Source organism: Bidens hawaiensis, unplaced genomic scaffold, assembly GCF_021521415.1.
Source record: "Bidens hawaiensis isolate Kalapana, Puna unplaced genomic scaffold, B.hawaiensis_p1.1 tig00016205_1, whole genome shotgun sequence".
Taxonomy (NCBI): Eukaryota; Viridiplantae; Streptophyta; class Magnoliopsida; order Asterales; family Asteraceae; genus Bidens; species Bidens hawaiensis.
Genome location: NW_027492478.1, coordinates 339,469 through 357,375, shown reverse-complemented (window position 1 = coordinate 357,375; position 17,907 = coordinate 339,469). Strand labels below are relative to the sequence as shown.

The 17,907-nt window shown below is 39.6% G+C and overlaps 1 protein-coding gene and 1 pseudogene across 2 annotated transcripts; one reads left to right on the top strand and one right to left on the bottom strand.

The window, feature by feature from the left end:
• Window positions 1–5,727: 5,727 nt before the first annotated feature.
• Window positions 5,728–9,014, top strand: LOC143550988 (uncharacterized). The gene is made up of 7 exons (XM_077041532.1): window positions 5,728–5,904; window positions 7,033–7,181; window positions 7,261–7,318; window positions 7,608–7,679; window positions 7,771–7,866; window positions 7,931–8,020; window positions 8,612–9,014. The coding sequence occupies exons 2-7, from the start codon at window positions 7,033–7,035 to the stop codon at window positions 8,660–8,662; spliced, it is 516 nt and encodes a 171-aa protein (XP_076897647.1). The 5' UTR covers window positions 5,728–5,904; the 3' UTR covers window positions 8,663–9,014.
• A 5-nt stretch (window positions 9,015–9,019) lies between these two features.
• On the bottom strand, window positions 9,020–15,751 carry LOC143550989 (DExH-box ATP-dependent RNA helicase DExH12-like; annotated as a pseudogene). The gene is made up of 4 exons (XR_013138425.1): window positions 13,885–15,751; window positions 13,408–13,797; window positions 11,585–12,688; window positions 9,020–11,195 (listed from the first exon to the last, which is right to left on the bottom strand). The product of XR_013138425.1 is annotated as a DExH-box ATP-dependent RNA helicase DExH12-like (transcript).
• Window positions 15,752–17,907: the final 2,156 nt, after the last annotated feature.

Below are 17,907 nucleotides of genomic sequence, written 5' to 3'. Positions count from 1 at the left end.
CCATACTCATTTTTTCCTTCGGCTCGTGTACTACCCATTTGGCAATACTAACAAAATTTTGAGCGGGCCACGGGGTGGCGTCAGAGTACAATTATTGATCCGATTCTTTTTTAGGGTCACAAAATATTGTATGGCAGTCTCAATGACCGAATTTGTGATTCGATTCAGTGGTTTGACTCATACTCAGTTTTTTCCTCCGGCTCGTGTACTACCCCCTTTAGTAATACTGGCAAAATTTCGAACGAACCACGAGGTGGCTTCAGGGCATAACTATTGATCTGTTTCTTTCTTAGGGTCATAAAATATTGTTTAGCAGTCTCCATGACCGAATTTATGATCCGAATAAGTGGTTCCACCCATACTCAGTTTTTTTTCAGCTCGTGTACTACCCTTTTGGCAATAATGGCAAAAGTTCGAACGGGCCATGGGGTGGCGTCAGGGCATAATTATTGATCCAATTCTTTCTTAGGGTTATAAAATAATGTATGGAAGTCTCCATTACCGAATTTATGATCCAATTCAGAGTTTCCACCCATACTCAGTTTCTCCTCCGGGCTCGTGTACTACCCCATTTGGCAATACTGACAAAATTTCGAGCGGGCCACGGGGTGGCGTCAGGGAATAATTATTGATCCGATTCTTTATTATGGTCACAAAATATTGTATGGCAGTCTCCATGACCAAATTTATGATCCGATTCAGTGGTTCGACTCATACTCAGTTTTTCCTCCGCCGTGTGTATTACCCCATTGGCAATACTTGCAAAATTTCGAACGGGCCACGGGGTGGCGTCAGGGCATAAATATTGATCCGATTCTTTCTTAGGGTCATAAAATATTGTATGACAGTCTCCATGACCGAATTTATTATCTGTTTCAGTGGTTCCACCCATACTCAGTTTTTTTTCAGCTCGTGTACTACCCTTTTTGGCAATACTGGCAAAAGTTCGAACAGGCCACGGGGTGGGGTGAGGGCATAATTATTGATCTGATTCTTTCTTAAGGTCACAAAATATTGTATAGCAGCCTCCATTACCGAATTTATGATCCGATTCAGTAGTTCGACTCATACTCAGTTTTTCCTCCGCCTCGTGTATTACCCCTTTGGCAATACTTGCAAAATTTCGAACGGGCCACGGGGTGGCGTCAGGGCATAAATATTGATCCGATTCTTTCTTAGGGTCATAAAATATTGTATGACAGTCTCCTTGACCGAATTTATTATCTGTTTCAGTGGTTCCACCCATACTCAGTTTTTTTTCAGCTCGTGTACTACCCCCTTTGGCAATACTGGCAAAAGTTCGAACAGGCCACGGGGTGGCGTCAGGGAATAATTATTAATCTGATTCTTTATTTGGGTCATAAAATAATGTATGGAAGTCTCCATTACCGAATTTATGATCCAATTCAGAGTTTCCACCCATACTCAGTTTCTCCTCCCGGCTCGTGTACTACCCCATTTGGCAATACTGACAAAATTTCGAACGGGCCACGGGGTGGCGTCAGTGTATAATTATTAATCCGATTCTTTCTTAGAGCTGTAAAATATTGTATGGAAGTCTCCATTACTGAATTTATGATCCAATTCAGTGGTTCGATCTATACTTAGTTTTTCCTCCCGCTCGTGTACTACCCCCTCTGGCAATACTGGCAAAAATTCGAACGGCCACGGGGTGGCGTCAAGGCATAAATATTGATCCGATTCTTACTTAAGGTCATAAAATAGTGTATGGCAGTCTCCATGACCGAATTTATGATCCAATTCAGTGGTTAGACCCATACTCAGTTTTTCCTCTTGCTCGTGTACTACCCCCTCTGGCAATACCGGCAAAAATTCGAACGACCACAGGGTGGCGTCAGGGCATGAATATTGATCCGATTCTTACTTAAGGTCATAAAATATTGTATGGCAGTATTCATGACCGAATTTATGATCCGATTCAGTGGTTCCACCCATAGTCAGTTTTTCCTTCAGCTCGTGTACTACCCATTTGGCAATACTGACAAAATTTTGAGCGGGCCACGGGGTGGCGTCAGGGTATAATTATTGATCCGATTTTTTTAGGGTCACAAAATATTGTATGGTAGTCTCCATGACCGAATTTGTGATCCGATTCAGTGGTTCGATTCATACTCAGTTTTTTCCTCCGGCTCGTGTACTACCCTCTTTAGTAATACTGGCAAAATTTCGAACGGGCCACGGGGTGGCGTCAGGGCATAACTATTGATCTGTTTCTTTTTAGGGTCATAAAATATTGTATGGCAGTCTCCGTGACCGAATTTATGATCCGAATCAGTGGTTCCACCCATACTCAGTTTTTTTTCAGCACTTGTACTACCCCCTTTGGCAATACTGGTAAAAGTTCGAACGGGCCACGGGGTGGCGTCAGGGCATAATTATTAATCCAATTCTTACTTAAGGTCATAAAATAGTGTATGGCAATCTCCATGACCGAATTTATGATCCAATTCAGTGGTTAAACCCATACTCAGTTTTTCCTCTTCCTCGTGTACTACCCCCTCTGGCAATACTGGCAAAAATTCGAACGACCACGGGGTGGCGTCAGGGCATAAATATTGATCCGATTCTTACTTAAGGTCATAAAATATTGTATGGCAGTCTCCATGACCGAATTTATGATCCGATTCAGTGGTTCGACTCATACTCAGTTTTTCCTCCGCCTCGTGTATTACCCCTTTGGCAATACTTGCAAAATTTCGAACGGGCCACGGGGTGGCGTCAGGGCATAAATATTGATCCGATTCTTTTTTAGGGTCATAAAATATTGTATGGCAGTCTCCATGACCGAATTTATTATCTGTTTCAGTGGTTCCACCCATACTCAGTTTTTTTCCGGCTCGTGTACTACCCCCTTTGGCAATCCTGGCAAAAGTTCGAACGGGCCACGGGGTGGCGCGAGGGCATAATTATTGATCCAATTCTTTCTTAAGGTCACAAAAATTGTATGGCAGTCTCTATGACCGAATTTATGATCCGATTCAGTGGTTCCACCCATACTCAGTTTTTACTCCGGCTCGTGTATGTTCACCGAGCCTGAGAGAAAACTGAGTTTGGGTCGAAGCACGGAATCGGACCAGATAGTCGGTCTTGGAGACTTCCATACAATATTTTTCACATACGATAGAATCGGATCAATAATTACTTGACGCCACCTCGGGGCCCGTTCGAAATTTTGCCAGTATTGCCAAGGGGTATGTTCACCGAGACGGAGTAAAAACTGAGTATGGGTCGAAACACTGAATATGATCAAAAATTCAGTCTTGGAGACTTCCATACAATATTTTATATACATACGAAAGAATCGGATCAATAATTATGTCCTGACGCCACCTCGCGGCCAGTTCGTAATTTTGCTAGTATTGCCAAAGAGATATGTTCACCGAGCCGGAGAAAAAACTGTGTATGTGTCGAACCACTGAATCGGATCATAAATTCGGTCTTGGAGACTTCCATTTAATATTTTATACACATACGAAAGAATCGGATCAATAATTATGCCCTGACGCCACCCTGGGGCCCGTTCGAAATTTTGTCAGTATTGCCAAAGGGTTCACCGAGCCGGAGAAAAAACTGATTATGGGTCGGACCACTGAATCGGATCAGAAATTTGGTCTTGGAGACTTCCATACAATATTTTATACACATACGAAGAATCGGATCAATAATTATGCCCTGACGCCACCTCGCGGCCCGTTAGAAATTTTGCCAGTATTGCCAAAGGGGTATGTTCACCGAGCTGGAGAAAAAATTGAGTATGGTTCGAACCACTGAATCGGATCAGAAATTCGGTCTTAGAGACTTTCATTCAATATTTATACACATACGAAAGAATCAGATTAATAATTATGCCCTGACGCCAACACGGGACCCGTTCGAAATTTTGCCATTATTACCAAAGGGGTATATTCACGAGCCGGAGGAAAACTGAGTATGGGTCGAACCACTGAATCGGATCAGAAATTTGGTCTTGGAGACTTCCATACAATATTTCATACACATGCGAAATAATCAGATCATTAATTATGCCTTGACGCCACCCCGGGGCCCGTTCAAAATTTTGCTAGTATTACCAAAGGGGTATGTTCATCGAGCCAAAGAAAAATATACAAGTGCCTTGCCTTGCACACCAAGGTAAGTAACTTCATAAGCAAGTTATTAAAATTGTTATTATTTTATAGATTATAGATATAGATACAAGGTAAGGGCCAAAATTTATTAATTTTTATTATTATACCGTTTTTACATCTATAATTACTTTTTCGAATTTTGAAAACTTTTTAAAATTATTTAATTAGGTAAACGATTGAATACAAAACCCTTATCGTACGAAAACGTACGTGACTAACATCTCCGTCGATTTAAAAAAACACGTGATGATAAAATTGTAAATTGATTCACTTCCATTTCATCCTAATTAACTGTTTCGTCATCGACGCCATCGCCAAATCTGGTCCCCACATATGAACTGCATTAGAATTGATAAACCGATTAGGAATACGGACGTTAGTGAAATTGGAATTCATGTCAATTTTGATATCAAATCATATTTGTTCCAATGTAAGCGTATCCGGAATTCGATTTTGAGAATAACCTATTTGAGCGTAATTTAGATTTGAGTGTAATTGGAATGATGAACCTATTTGAGTGTAATTGGAATAATAAACTTATTTGAGCGTAATTAAGATCAACGCTTAATAATATCGCGTGCGTAACTTATGATAAACCATTATTATACAATAATTCACCTATATATAATTATATTATAATAATGATCATTCGTGTAAATAATTCCTCCCAAATCACAATAACCCTACATACATCGTTCCTCAATTTTAGAGGGTGTTTGGAATTCCTTATTTTACCATATAAATTTTTATCAAACGAATAAATAATAATTTCCTGACTTATTAACTTATCATCATGTCACTACATAGGAATCCCAATTAAAAAGGCTAATAAGTTATAAGTTAGTAAATATAAGCAATCCCAAACACCCCCTTATGTTCGTCAAAAATATGGTTGTCAATTGAGTATCTGTTTTAAACACGATAAAACATGTTAATAAAAAAAGTGTGTTAAGTGGTTTTTTGTTATTTTTTTTTCAAATAATTGAAATTACCAGACTAGACTTCATTTTTATACTTATTGTACATGAAATGTAAAACTGTCTTATAACCATGATAAAGTAGTTAACGACTCGTCTTTATGTTTGATATTTGTGTTAAAGTTTAGGGATGACAGTGAAACCAGAACCCAATGGAAAAAACCCGAAACCCGACATAATTGAGACGGGTAATACCCGATGAATATTTATATGGAATACACTCTAAATAATATAAAATATATATTATATGCTATACTTGTTTATGAGAATCATTCGAGACATTTTATTTTTATGGTAATCATTTCTTATCATCAATTAGTTATATTTTCTTAAAACCCTATGGGTATTTTGACGAACTCGATTGAAAACCCGACAGATAATTACCTGATTAAAACCTGAGGGGTTTAAGACAAACTTTCATAACCAGGTACGTGTTTAAGAATACCTAAACCAGGCCCATTGTTAAACTTAGCTATCAACACGTTAAGATACGAATAAAAAGCATCAAAGGCTTCCTACCGTGTTGCACTTGGTTGATTCTCATTAACTATCACCATCGTATGTATAATAATATAATAAATGCCTCTTGTTTTTGCTGCACACCAAGTGTTTGTGAAAATGCCTAGGAAACAACCCTTGACAAATTTTAATTGATCTTTCTTGGGTCAAGATTTTGATTTGAGCTTCTTCACCAAGGACCCACCTACCTTACAAAATTTGTTTGTTTGTTTAGTTTCTTGTGTTCACTTTTCTTGGAAATCACTAGCTTCTAATAAAAGGTATATGCTTACCTTTTGAGTTAGTTTCATGTTAGAGAATCTGCAATTTGCATATTGGAAAGACATAATTAACTGTAGGGGTGTGCTCGGTTTGGTTTGGTTTGGGTCGGTTTTGAGCTAAAAACCAAACCAGTAACCGAAAGTTTGGATTTTGAAAAACCGGTTTTGGGTTTTCGGGTTGGGTTCAGTTTGCCATTTGAGCTTGAAAATTTAGGGCCGATTTTCTTTTTGCCCATAATAGTGAATTTCGGCCTAAATCATTCGGATTTTTGAATTTTTGAATACCGTTCGGGTTCGGTTTGATTTTGGTTTTGTCGGTTTTTTGTTCGAGCATGAAAAATTTGGGCCGAAAACACAAATTGGCCTAAAATAATGAATTTCGTCATGAATTATTTTGGTAAAACTAATAACTAACTGATTATTATATATTTTGTCTAAAGTATTTGAGCTATATATATTCATTAAATCCTTATGAATTATAATATAAAAATTGAAAATCTATAAATTTGGTTCGGTTATTTTTTTTCCGTTTTTATTACATGCAAAACCAAAACGAACCGGAAGTTCGGTTTTACAAAAACACAAAACCAAACCGTCTGTTTTTACTTCGGCTCGGTTTCTTCTGTTTTATTACACACAATACCAAAACCGAATCGTAAGTTCAGTTTTTACAAGAACACAAAACCAACCCGTAGGTTTTTGCTTCGGCTCGGTTTCTTCGGTTTTATTACACACAAGACCAAAACCGAACCATAAGTTCAGTTTTTACAAGAACACAAACCAACCCGTCGGCTTTTGCTTCGGTTTTTTCAGTTTGGTTAATTTGGATTTTTTGGATTGGTATTTTCGATTTCATGCGCACCCGTACTTAACCAATCTTCTATGTTTAGTTGTATGTTCTTTTTAACCTTTCTGTTTTTTTTTGTTTTTTTGTTTTTTTTTCTGGGAATGGATAAAGATTTTTAGTATGAAAAGTCTCCATCTTTTGTAATTAACTTAAATATAATTTCTGTCATGTCTTAACAAATTAAATATCTTTTTGAGGGGAATGTGAGTTTAGAATCATAAAGCATTGAGCTTTAAAATGAATTCATGTTAATCGCTAATCTCTTAATAATGGATTGATAGATGAGATTTGTGAAGCCACTCAACTTATACCAAGACTTGCTGAAGCTGCGCGCAGTGGACCGGGGCCGGTTTCTTGGTTTGGATGTCGGTGACAAATATGTTGGTCTCGCAGTTTCAGATTTTGACAACAAAGTTGCTTCACCATTAAGGTATATAAACTTGTTGCAAATGAACAGTTATTAATAGGATATGGTTTGAGATAATATTGGTTGTTTTTGTATGCTGCAGTGTTCTGGTAAGGAGGAAAAACAATATCGGTCTGATGGCTCTTGATTTCAAACAACTGGTTAGTTTTGCTTTCACAACAATCTATTCGTTTCTTTATATAAAACTAGCTTAGAATCCGTGTACTACACGAGGTGTAATATATCAATACATAAAATTCTTAAAACTTTATGTACATCTTATAGATGGAAAATGTATTATATATTCTGACGATTTTAAATAAAAAATAAAAAATATGTAAAAAATAGTATATAATTGGGTTTCGAAAATACATTAATTACTATTTAAAATTATATCATTATTTATTAAACAGTATAGATAAGATATGTTATTTTTGTTTTTGTGTGCAGATATCAAAACTGTCTCTGTCTGCATTTGTTGTCGGGTACCCATATGAATACATGCAAAAGAACAGCGAAAACGCAAGTTTTTATTTCTTTTTTGTAACTTCACCTTCTCATTTATTCTTTTTGAAATTCATGGTCTTATGATTTGTTTCTTCATCTTTATCAGGCTACACAAGTGAAAGTGTTTGTAGACGACCTTAGTAAAACCGGGAAACTTGTAGACGTGAAGTATACTTTGTGGAACGAATGCTACACGACAAAGGTGTGTGTATCTTTTTGCGCAAAATGTTGACTATAAGGTTCTGATGTGGTTAAATTGGTAACAGAATGTGGAGTTATTGTTGAAGCCATTGAATTTGCATCCGGTGGAAGCTAAAACAAGTAGTGACAAATTTGCAGCTGTAGCAATACTGCAGGTATTACTTTTGTTATTGTCTGTAGGGGTGTAAATGAGCCGAGTCGAGTTGAGCTCGTTAACATATAGAGAGCTCGAGCTCCATTTCTAAAACTCGAGCTCGGCTCGTGAATAGTTTTTCAAGCTCGAGCTCGACTTGGACTCGGCTCGTTTACTGTTTATTAGTTAAATTTTATATATATTGATAATTATTTCTGTATATGTTTTTTAATTATAAGTTTATAACGTAATATATATTATTTAGTTATTTTTTATCATAATTTTATATATAGTAGTAATTAAATAAAAAGTATATAAGCAATAGGCCCGTTTAGGCTCGTGAGCCGGCTCGAATTCAATAACTAAAACCCGGGCTTGTTTATTAAACAAGCTTATTTTTTAGGCTTGGGTTTGTTTATTAAACAAGTTTATTTTTAGGATCGAGCTAATTTAAGCTCGGCTCGATTCGAGCTTTTTTGCTAGCCGATCTCGAATAGCTTGTGACTGACTTGGTTCGTTTACACCCCTAATTGTCTTTATTATCTTATTTACCACGTTAATTCTTTGTAAAATTCTTAGCATATATTAAGTCTTATTTTTTTTGGTGTCGCAGGCGTATTTGGATTTTGTGAACAGGTATGCTGTGACTGAGCAAAGCCAATGAACATCAAGACCTTAGTTTAGGGCCATAAGTTATGCGGCATGGTTTTGAATATTTTGTTGAGTTATCATTTCATATTTAGTATTTCGAGTTTCGACTTAATTTGATACTTATCAGCGATATTTAATGTAATACTTTACGCTTAGTATTTCAAAAATTTTAATAATGTGATTGAAAAAACCCGAGGGATTCGTTCCTCGCCATTTAAGTAAATGATTACAGAAAACCCGAGGGATTCGTATCCATTTGACTGTGCACCGTGACTGTATGATGATCACAAAGTGGCGTTTTGATGGCGTTTACATAACATAACAACAAATAACAAGCTATAGCAAAAGATGATCAATATCCTAAAAACAAAATTCATGTGATTGTAACAAAAGCTTGAAAATTGACCAACATAAATACTAAAAGTCAAATGACTATAATATTAATATGAGTCTAATAATAATATCCTTGGTGAAAGTGGAAATTTATGTGATTATGAAAGAAACATCTCAAAAACACTTACTAATATGGTTTAACATCAACAGTGAAGCTATACTCTTGGTCACACCCCCATGAAAGAATCACACATCAAATACAAGCTCAACATTTTCTTCCCAACTTCACTTGGAGCACTAATATTATCAACTCTCACCCTTAACTTGCTCTGCAACTTAACCCTCTTAATCGCAAGCAGCGCGTTACTTTCAGTATCCCCGACAACAAGCCACCACCCCTCTTCTTTACTCTTCGGGTACCTCGGCCCATCCACGGGCCCTACTTCGGTCCCATCCCGTTCAAGTGTCACCATCAAAGTAAAATCATCCGTGGCCCGAATACTTTCACTATTCACCACTTCATACGACACGTCAATGTTGGGATAACGGATGCAAAACTTTGCGATATCCATTAACTGTTGATCCGACATTTGTAACAACTCTCGTCTTTCGTTATCTTCCATTTCGACTAAATCAAAAATCGTCTTCACACTTCTCCCCGGGTTTGCTTCACACCGTTCGCCTAACTCTTTAGTGAAATGAGGCAGTTGTAATAGAACCGAGTCTCGTTCCCACATTCCTTGTGTCAGCATTTGGCTAACTTCCATTGCAAGAAGAGCTAAACTAAGTGACCCGTTACTCGAAACAACATCAACCAGAGCTTGAACCAACTTACCAGCAGTTATGACCACTTCTTTTTGGTCAGACCCAAGACTCCCGCCTACCAACTGTCTTGAAAAATGAGCTTGTAACAGCGCGTTAGCCTTGACATGTGGGTCAGTGTAGTTCGGGTTTTCAAACGAAAATCGTTGATGGTTGATTAACCTCCGGATTAAAACCTCTTCACCTGGTCGAACTGCAAGTGTCTCATACTCGGATGCTGAAGCTAAAATCTCCAAAATACCCTTTAGTTTTGTGTTACTGGTAATCGAAGAACTAAACCGTTCGACTGTCGTGTAACTGATGTAATAATATGAAGCAATCATACCAAGATTATCAGGTGAAATGTTAATATCATCCTGGATCAAAACACATTTGCTCGATTCCAAATCGGTTAAAGTTTTCTCCACTAGTTTGGAAAAATGATCCGATAAATGCCTGTGACTTACACCTTGCAGGTTGTAATAGTTAGGGTTTTGGGTGAGTCTACGGTACATAAACGTCCATGTCAGATAATCAACGGCTTCTTGTTTGTTTGCAATCGCCTCAGTAACCACCTCAGCATTGAAAGTATCATGTAAGTGATGCTGCAAATGGCTTTCAACTGGAAACCCTGTAACGAAGAACTTTTTGCAGTATGCTCTACACAGGCCGTCACAAAAGATAACACATTTCCCATCACTATCGACAAGTGGTCGGCCCGTGCGACCATCATTCGAAGAAGATCGGTGAATGGATAATCGGTGTCATCATAATATTGTGTTCCCATAACAACCACCAAGTGTGCACGAAGAGAGACCGCCCAACACATTGCAGCACTAATTACACACACTCGAATGCAGCCCGTTTCAAACAGTGTCTTAACTATATCTTGGTCAATGGTGGTCAAACCCTCGTGTAGATACCCGACCCCGTGTTTCAAAGTCTCCTTCAACGTGGGCTCTTGGATTCGGTCGATAAACGGACCCACCTCATTTTCAGATTGAATATTGTTTTCGGCAATCGAGTATGTCATCAGATCGACAGCTGTCAGGCGGGTGTGTTTCCTTGTGGGAACAAACACAATGGCGGGCTCTTTATTCTTAGAGTGTTGTATGATTGCATTGTAAGTCGGTTTGCTCAATGATTGCATTAGGGCATCAAAATTAGCATATTTGTACAATGGCAGGTTTTGAATATGAGTCTCGAGGGGAACGGGCCGAACAGATGGCAGGAAATTGAAAATACCGCGTGACGTGGCACCCATCCATTCGCTCAAATTGTTAGCGTTTGCAAGTGAAGTCGATAACGCGACGATCCGTGTATTATGACCCAGACTTGCAATGTGCCTCATTCTGGGCACAATAATCTCCAAGATATGACCATTTTGCCCTCCAACCAAATGCAAATCATCATCATCATCATCATCATCATCATCATCATCATCATCATCGTACTCAGTATATCCCACCAATAGCAAAGCTATGGTAGGGTCTGAGGAGGGTAAGATGTAGGCAGCCTTACCTCTACCCCATAGGGATAGAGAGGCTACTTCCGGTGAGACCCCCGGCTCTATAGTAGTTTTGCATCAAGCCTTGGACATAAGGCACATAGCACTCAATCATCGGGACACCGGCTGATCGGTGCATGTACCCTTATCTTTCAGCTATCAACGCCACTACATGATGCCTGATTAACCGTCCGTCACTTTTAACGTTATTTTCACGAGATTAGTAAAATAACGTCAAAATTAGTGCAATTTCACTTTTGCCCACCCGAGGGTTCACACATATATACATCATCAACAATAAAAAGACTTACTTGTTGAACAAGTTTTCTTTGCTTCCAACGACGTGATAACGCGTCCCACTTATCAGGAGTACTGATTATCACCTGCCCGTTTTCAAGTAACTTCAAATCGGTTGTTGTTTCCCCGGTCAACTCACAAACGGTCAACCCGAGCCCGTCTCCAAATTTCTTTTTCCACTCGTTATATCTTTCCTTAGCAAGTGCTTCAACGGGATCAATATACACGGCCCGCATGACATCACCAGGCCCTTTCTGATAGTGTCTTAAAACCGAAAACTCAGCACATATAGTTTTCCCCCATCCAACTGATGCAGCAACTAACACATTGTCATCAGTGTTATACAGCACATCGAAGACTTGAGTTTGAACAGGGTTAAAGTGTTCGAATTCTTGATAAAGAGATTCATACAACGGGTTTCTCAAAGCGGTTACAGGGAGTGGCTGCAACTCTAGTAATTTGGTTGGTGGCGGGTACTTTTCAGGTAAGATTAAGTGACGAAACGAAACGGGTAAAACCGATAACGAACCAATCCATCTGTCAGAAACAACCTTAATATAGTACTGAGGTGGCAACGGTTCGTATAACGGTTGAACGAGCTTTAAAGTGCTGTCTTTATCGATATACTGTTTTTTCAGCAAGAAATACTGGTGATGAAGAATGTTTTCCCCATCATTATCTTCTACAATCACCCAAAACGGTTCAACATAGCCATGAATCTTGTCATCCCACTGAAAATCTGGAGTGATAGTGAGTTCAACTGTTAACATGCTTCGGGTGACTGGTTGAATATGCGCTGCAAGGTTAAGTTTCGGGACCCGGTGAATGCATTTATGAAGAATTCTTCCTAAATGCGGGGCTACGAACAAGCTCTCCTAGCTCGTGTGATGACAGATCATAATATCTTTCCCATGCTAAATCTTTTCTCTCCAGTTTTATTAAAATATCGTTTTTAAAAACATCAAATTGGCGTAGTGGAGTTTGTACACCCCAAATCCTCTTATTTATCATTTTGCACAAGTTTAAAGCTTTCTCGGTTAACTCGGCCCAGCCTCTGTTTAACACAATCTCAAAAAGAGCACGCATCAGACGTCCCGCACTCTGCAAAACCCAAAACATTGTAATTAATAATAATTAATAAAATATGTAATATGCAACCATAAATGGTAAGTGAATATATCATGGAAAATCCAAAGGGTTATTTGGATAAAATACCAAGTTACAGTCAAGTTTGTCCTGTTTTAGCCATTGTGTGTTTTTTGTCTATTTGAATCATTAAGAGATTGGAGATTGATTTTAGTCATGTTTGGGTGATTATAAGGGATTTTACAAATGACCCCATAATGACCCAAACCTTGGCTTTAAAAGGCGCAGTGAAGGCGCTAGCCTCACGTGTGTGAGGCGCCTGATATTACTAGATAACATTTTCTACCGTTAAACACCTAAAACTAAGTTAATAAAAAGATGAATCATTCATGTGTGAGATTTTTTTATTTATTATCTTTATGTCCACTAGTACACTCAAAGCTCAGGCACATTTCTTTATTTCTATGTTAGGCCTTCCAAACTAGGTGGGTTGGGTCACAGGTTAAAACGAGTTTTAGGTCTATTCAGCTTCTGAGCAAAATGAGTTTGGATCAAAATGGGCCCATCTAAAGGAGCATTATATCGGCTTGGGTCAAAATGGGTTCCGGCCAAAAAAGTATCAAAAAATATACAATGACTAAAACCTAACTATAGTTGGAATGCATTGGTATTTTATGGAGAAAAAACAAATGCAAAGTAAGTTAATGAATAAGTAGAGCATAAATAAAACCAACCTGAGTTATGAAGACCATGTCAGAAGTCAAAGAATGTCCTTCAAGCTGTAGCTGAGAAATATATGCTTGAAGTAAGACATTGATCTTTGCACTCGGTTCTTCTAAGCTTTCCTTGATGGGAATAGGAACATGATCCGCAAGCTTTACAAGTTCCATTTTTTCATCCCGTCTTACTGTCACATGTTTGAACTCCTCACTGAGTGAAAACAGCCTGCAAAGATCTATTTCACTCATAGTAGGCTTCAAATTCTCGTTGTAAGTAGCAATCGTTCCATGAGTTACGTAATAGTAACTTGCAATTCTACCCAAATTGGTCTCCTGAAAATAACCACTTTTTCTATCATACTTCACCAAGTTGTTTCTTTCAAGTATAGTCGCAGCTGAATGAACCTGCAAGAAACAATAATCAAAATCAGAAAAAGATAATTACTACAACTTTCAATAAAAACCAATAATCAAAAGCAGTTGAAAACTCACCAGATCAGCTCTCCTAGCCTCGAGTAATTGATCTGTCTTCAAAGCATCAGAAGATAAACCATAAAGTGCAGGGTTCCGCATCATACGAATGTACAGGTAAGTGTAACTAAGCCAATTGATGGCTTCTTTTGCATTTCTAACAGTTCCTATAACAATCTCTGCATTCAGTTGATCAGCCAACTTGGAAACAAACTGACTTTCAATTGGAAGCTGTTGATTCATTAAAGAAAGATAATACAACAGCTCACTATGTCCAGTTATAACAATCCCTTCACCACAAGTATCATACTGCGGTCTCCCTGCACGACCCAACATCTGCATAACATCGAGTGGACTAAGTTCAGTCCATGCTCCTTTTTCTGGATTATAAACCTGTGTTCCTTTGATAATCACAGTATGAGCTGGCAAGTTCACACCCCATGCCAAAGTGGCAGTTGAAACCAGTACTTGAATGCGTCCGGAAGCAAATAAATCTTCAACTACTTGACGATCAGCCCGAGTCATTCCCGCATTATGAATTGCAAAACCGTAAGGCAACAATTCCTTAAGATCATTGCTTTTCACAAGCTCCTTATGTCCATGAAGAATCTCGCGGCTTGCACTGTCTTTTAAAAAGATCCCTAATTTGTCATTAGCAAGAGCCGTGTCTTTAATTGCACGTGCAGTCTTTACCGTGTCTTTCCTTGAATGCACAAATATAAGCACCTGATGCTTTCCCGCCACATTAATTACCTTCTCATAACAAATATCATTCATCAACTGAAACCTCTGCAAAGGCTTCTTCACTGTGATTCCAATATACTGCTGAGCAAGCGGGCACGGTCTGTAACTATTGTCAAAATAAAAAAGACCTTTCTTTAAATCTACTCGCAGAAACAACGCCACGTCATCATAGTTCGGAAGCGTGGCAGACAATCCAACCAACCGAATATGTTCCTTTGTCGTCTCAATTTGCCTAACCGTCCTCGCAACAATAGCTTCAAGAACAGGTCCTCTGTTATCATGCAAGAGATGTACTTCATCGATAATTATAAGCTTCACGAGTTGAGTATACGTCCGGTCTCCTGACTTCCTAGTAACAATATCCCATTTCTCCGGCGTAGTTACAATAATTTGCGTTTCCTCGATTTGCTGACTCGTCAACGACTGGTCCCCGCTTAACTCCATCACCGTAACACCATACGGCTTCAAACGCGTAGACAAATTCCCAACCACTTCAGCCACCAAAGCCTTCATCGGCGCCACATACACTATCTTATAATCACTGTGGTTAAACGACCCGTCTTCATTCATATGCAAACCAATCTGTTGAAGAATCGCAAGCATAGCAACATTCGTCTTCCCAGCTCCAGTAGGCGCACAAACCAAAACATTATCCGCTTTAAACAACGCAGTCACGTAAACCTTACTCTGAACCCGATTCAACTCACTCATCCCCTCGAACGCCATCTGCGCCCAACTCGGCATACTCGAAACCTTCACAACCTTTTCATCCACACCAACCGCTTTCCCTTTCAACGCAGGCACATGAACCTCTTCATACCCTTTATTATGAACCCTACACGACCCCAACGGAAGCTCACACTTATCATTCGTAATCAAAACACCACCATTCCGAAACAAAACTTCACTCTCGAGATCAATCACCTTCCGTTGACCGTTTGACCAACTCGTCGTATCGTCAACAACGTCCTCTTGCATAACATCAAGATCACTCCTTTCATAACCATCATAATCATAACCTTCTTCATCATCTTCAAACTCAACAGCTACACCAACATTATCATTATCATTAATATTAATATTATTATCAGTATCCATAAAATCGGTTATCCGCTCGGAAACCGAAAGCATTTCATCGAACACCTGGCGTCGAAACCGAACACGTTCTCAATCGCCTTAACCTTCTGATAACTCTCCAGCTTATTACTCTTAAGAACTGTTAAAACTGAATCAGCTGCAGAACTAGCAATTTTATAAGCCTGACCACCTAACTGTTGTTGAATCAAAGCAAGCATTAACTCATAAGCAGCTTCAGTCTGTTTAGACTTAGGCTGGTAATTATTATTATTATTATTAACACTAGTACTGACTGTCGAAGCATGAAATGAATCTAACCTGATCAATGACGATGTTTTCACGGTTTTTCGAGATGAACGAACCACATCTTGATCTTCATCTTCGGCTGCTTGAGACCTGCAATGGTTTTTCGGGGGTGTGGAGGTGACTGCTAAGAAATCCTGAGGATCTCTTGTTTACAGACACAAAAAAGTGGTGGTGGCTCTTATTGAGCATGACCCTATAATAAGGAGGTGGAGACCTCCTTATATAGAGAGTCTCATGGCCACCATCATGGTACCCTAATGGGCCTAGCCCAGTTAGGGTTACCTCCACAAAACCCCCTCAGCCCAATAACATTGTATTAGTCCATATAATAAAATAAGCCAAACATAATAAATTTAGGGTCGCAAAACCGGGTTTAGTACCATACCCCTACAAGCCCCCCCAAGTCCAGTGTTGCTCCTGGACGCGCAAGCGTCTAGGTGGAGCGCTGGACTTTATGAGGTGTGTTAGGCTATGTGGCGGTTTTTTCCCTGTTCTTTGGTCTTGTCTTTGAGTTTTGGGAGGTTTTCTTCATGATGGTGACGAGCTGTAAAAATAATGAAGCCTGCGCGCGAGGCGACTTATGGATCTATGAGAATAATGAAGCCTGCGCGCGTGGCGTCTTACAGGCTATAAGAATAATAAAGCTTGCGCGCGAGGCGTCTTATGAGCTGTATGAATAATAACAGCTTGCGCGCGAGGCGTCTTATGACCTGTATGAATAATAAAGCTTGCGCGCGTGGCGTCTTACGAGCTATAAGAATAATAAAGCTTGAAAGCGAGGCGTCTTACGAGCTATGAGAATAATAACAGCTTGCGCGCGTGGCGTCTTATGAGCTGTATGAATAATAACAGCTTGCGCGCGAGGCGTCTTATGAGCTGTATGAATAATAAAGCTTGCGCGCGTGGCGTCTTACGAGCTATAAGAATAATAACAGCTTGCGCGCGAGGCGTCTTATGAGCTGTATGAATAATAAAAGCTTGCGCGTGAGGCGTCTTTCGAGCTAAAAGAATAATAACAGCTTGCGCGCGAGGCGTCTTATAAGCTGTAATAATAGTGGAGCTTGCGCGTGAGGCGGCTTACGAGCTACTTTATGTCCCGCGCCACGCGCAGATGTTGCATGCGCGTGCGCGTAGACTTTATGTCCCGCGCCACGCGCAGATGTTGTATGCGCGTGCGCGTAGACTGTAATATGTGTGAGCATGTGTAATATGCGTGAGCATATGTGATGCGTGAGCATGTGGTATGAGGATTCCCAACCCTTAAGTTTGGCGCGTGTCCATATGGGATATTATGAGGATTCCCATCCTTTAAGTTTGGCGCGTAGCCATATGGGATATTATGAGGATTCCCAACCTTGAAGTTTGGCGCGTAGCCATACGGGATATTATGAGGATTCCCAACCTTGAAGTTTGGCGCGTAGCCATACGGGATATTATGAGGATTCCCAACCTTGAAGTTTGGCGCGTAGCCATACGGGATATTACGTAGCCATACGGGATATTTTGAGGATTCCCAACCTTGAAGTTTGGCGCGTAGCCATACGGGATATTATGAGGATTCCCAACCTTGAAGTTTGGCGCGTAGCCATACGGGATATTATGAGGATTCCCAACCTTGAAGTTTGGCGCGTAGCCATATGGGATATTATGAGGATTCCCAACCTTTAAGTTTGGCGTGAGGCCTGATGCGCGCATGCACGGCGATGGAGTGGTGACTCGCGAGTGCGCGTGCATGGCGGAGGTCTCTTGCGCAAAACCCACATGGTGGTTTCCGCGGTGGCACATGCACGGCTGCGGAATGAGAACCCGCAGGCGCGCGTACATGGCGGCGGAAGTCTGGTAATTTTTGGATCTGCAATTTAAGAGTTAGACCTGCAATTTTAAACCTAAAATCCAGGTCTGTAATCTAGATCTAGA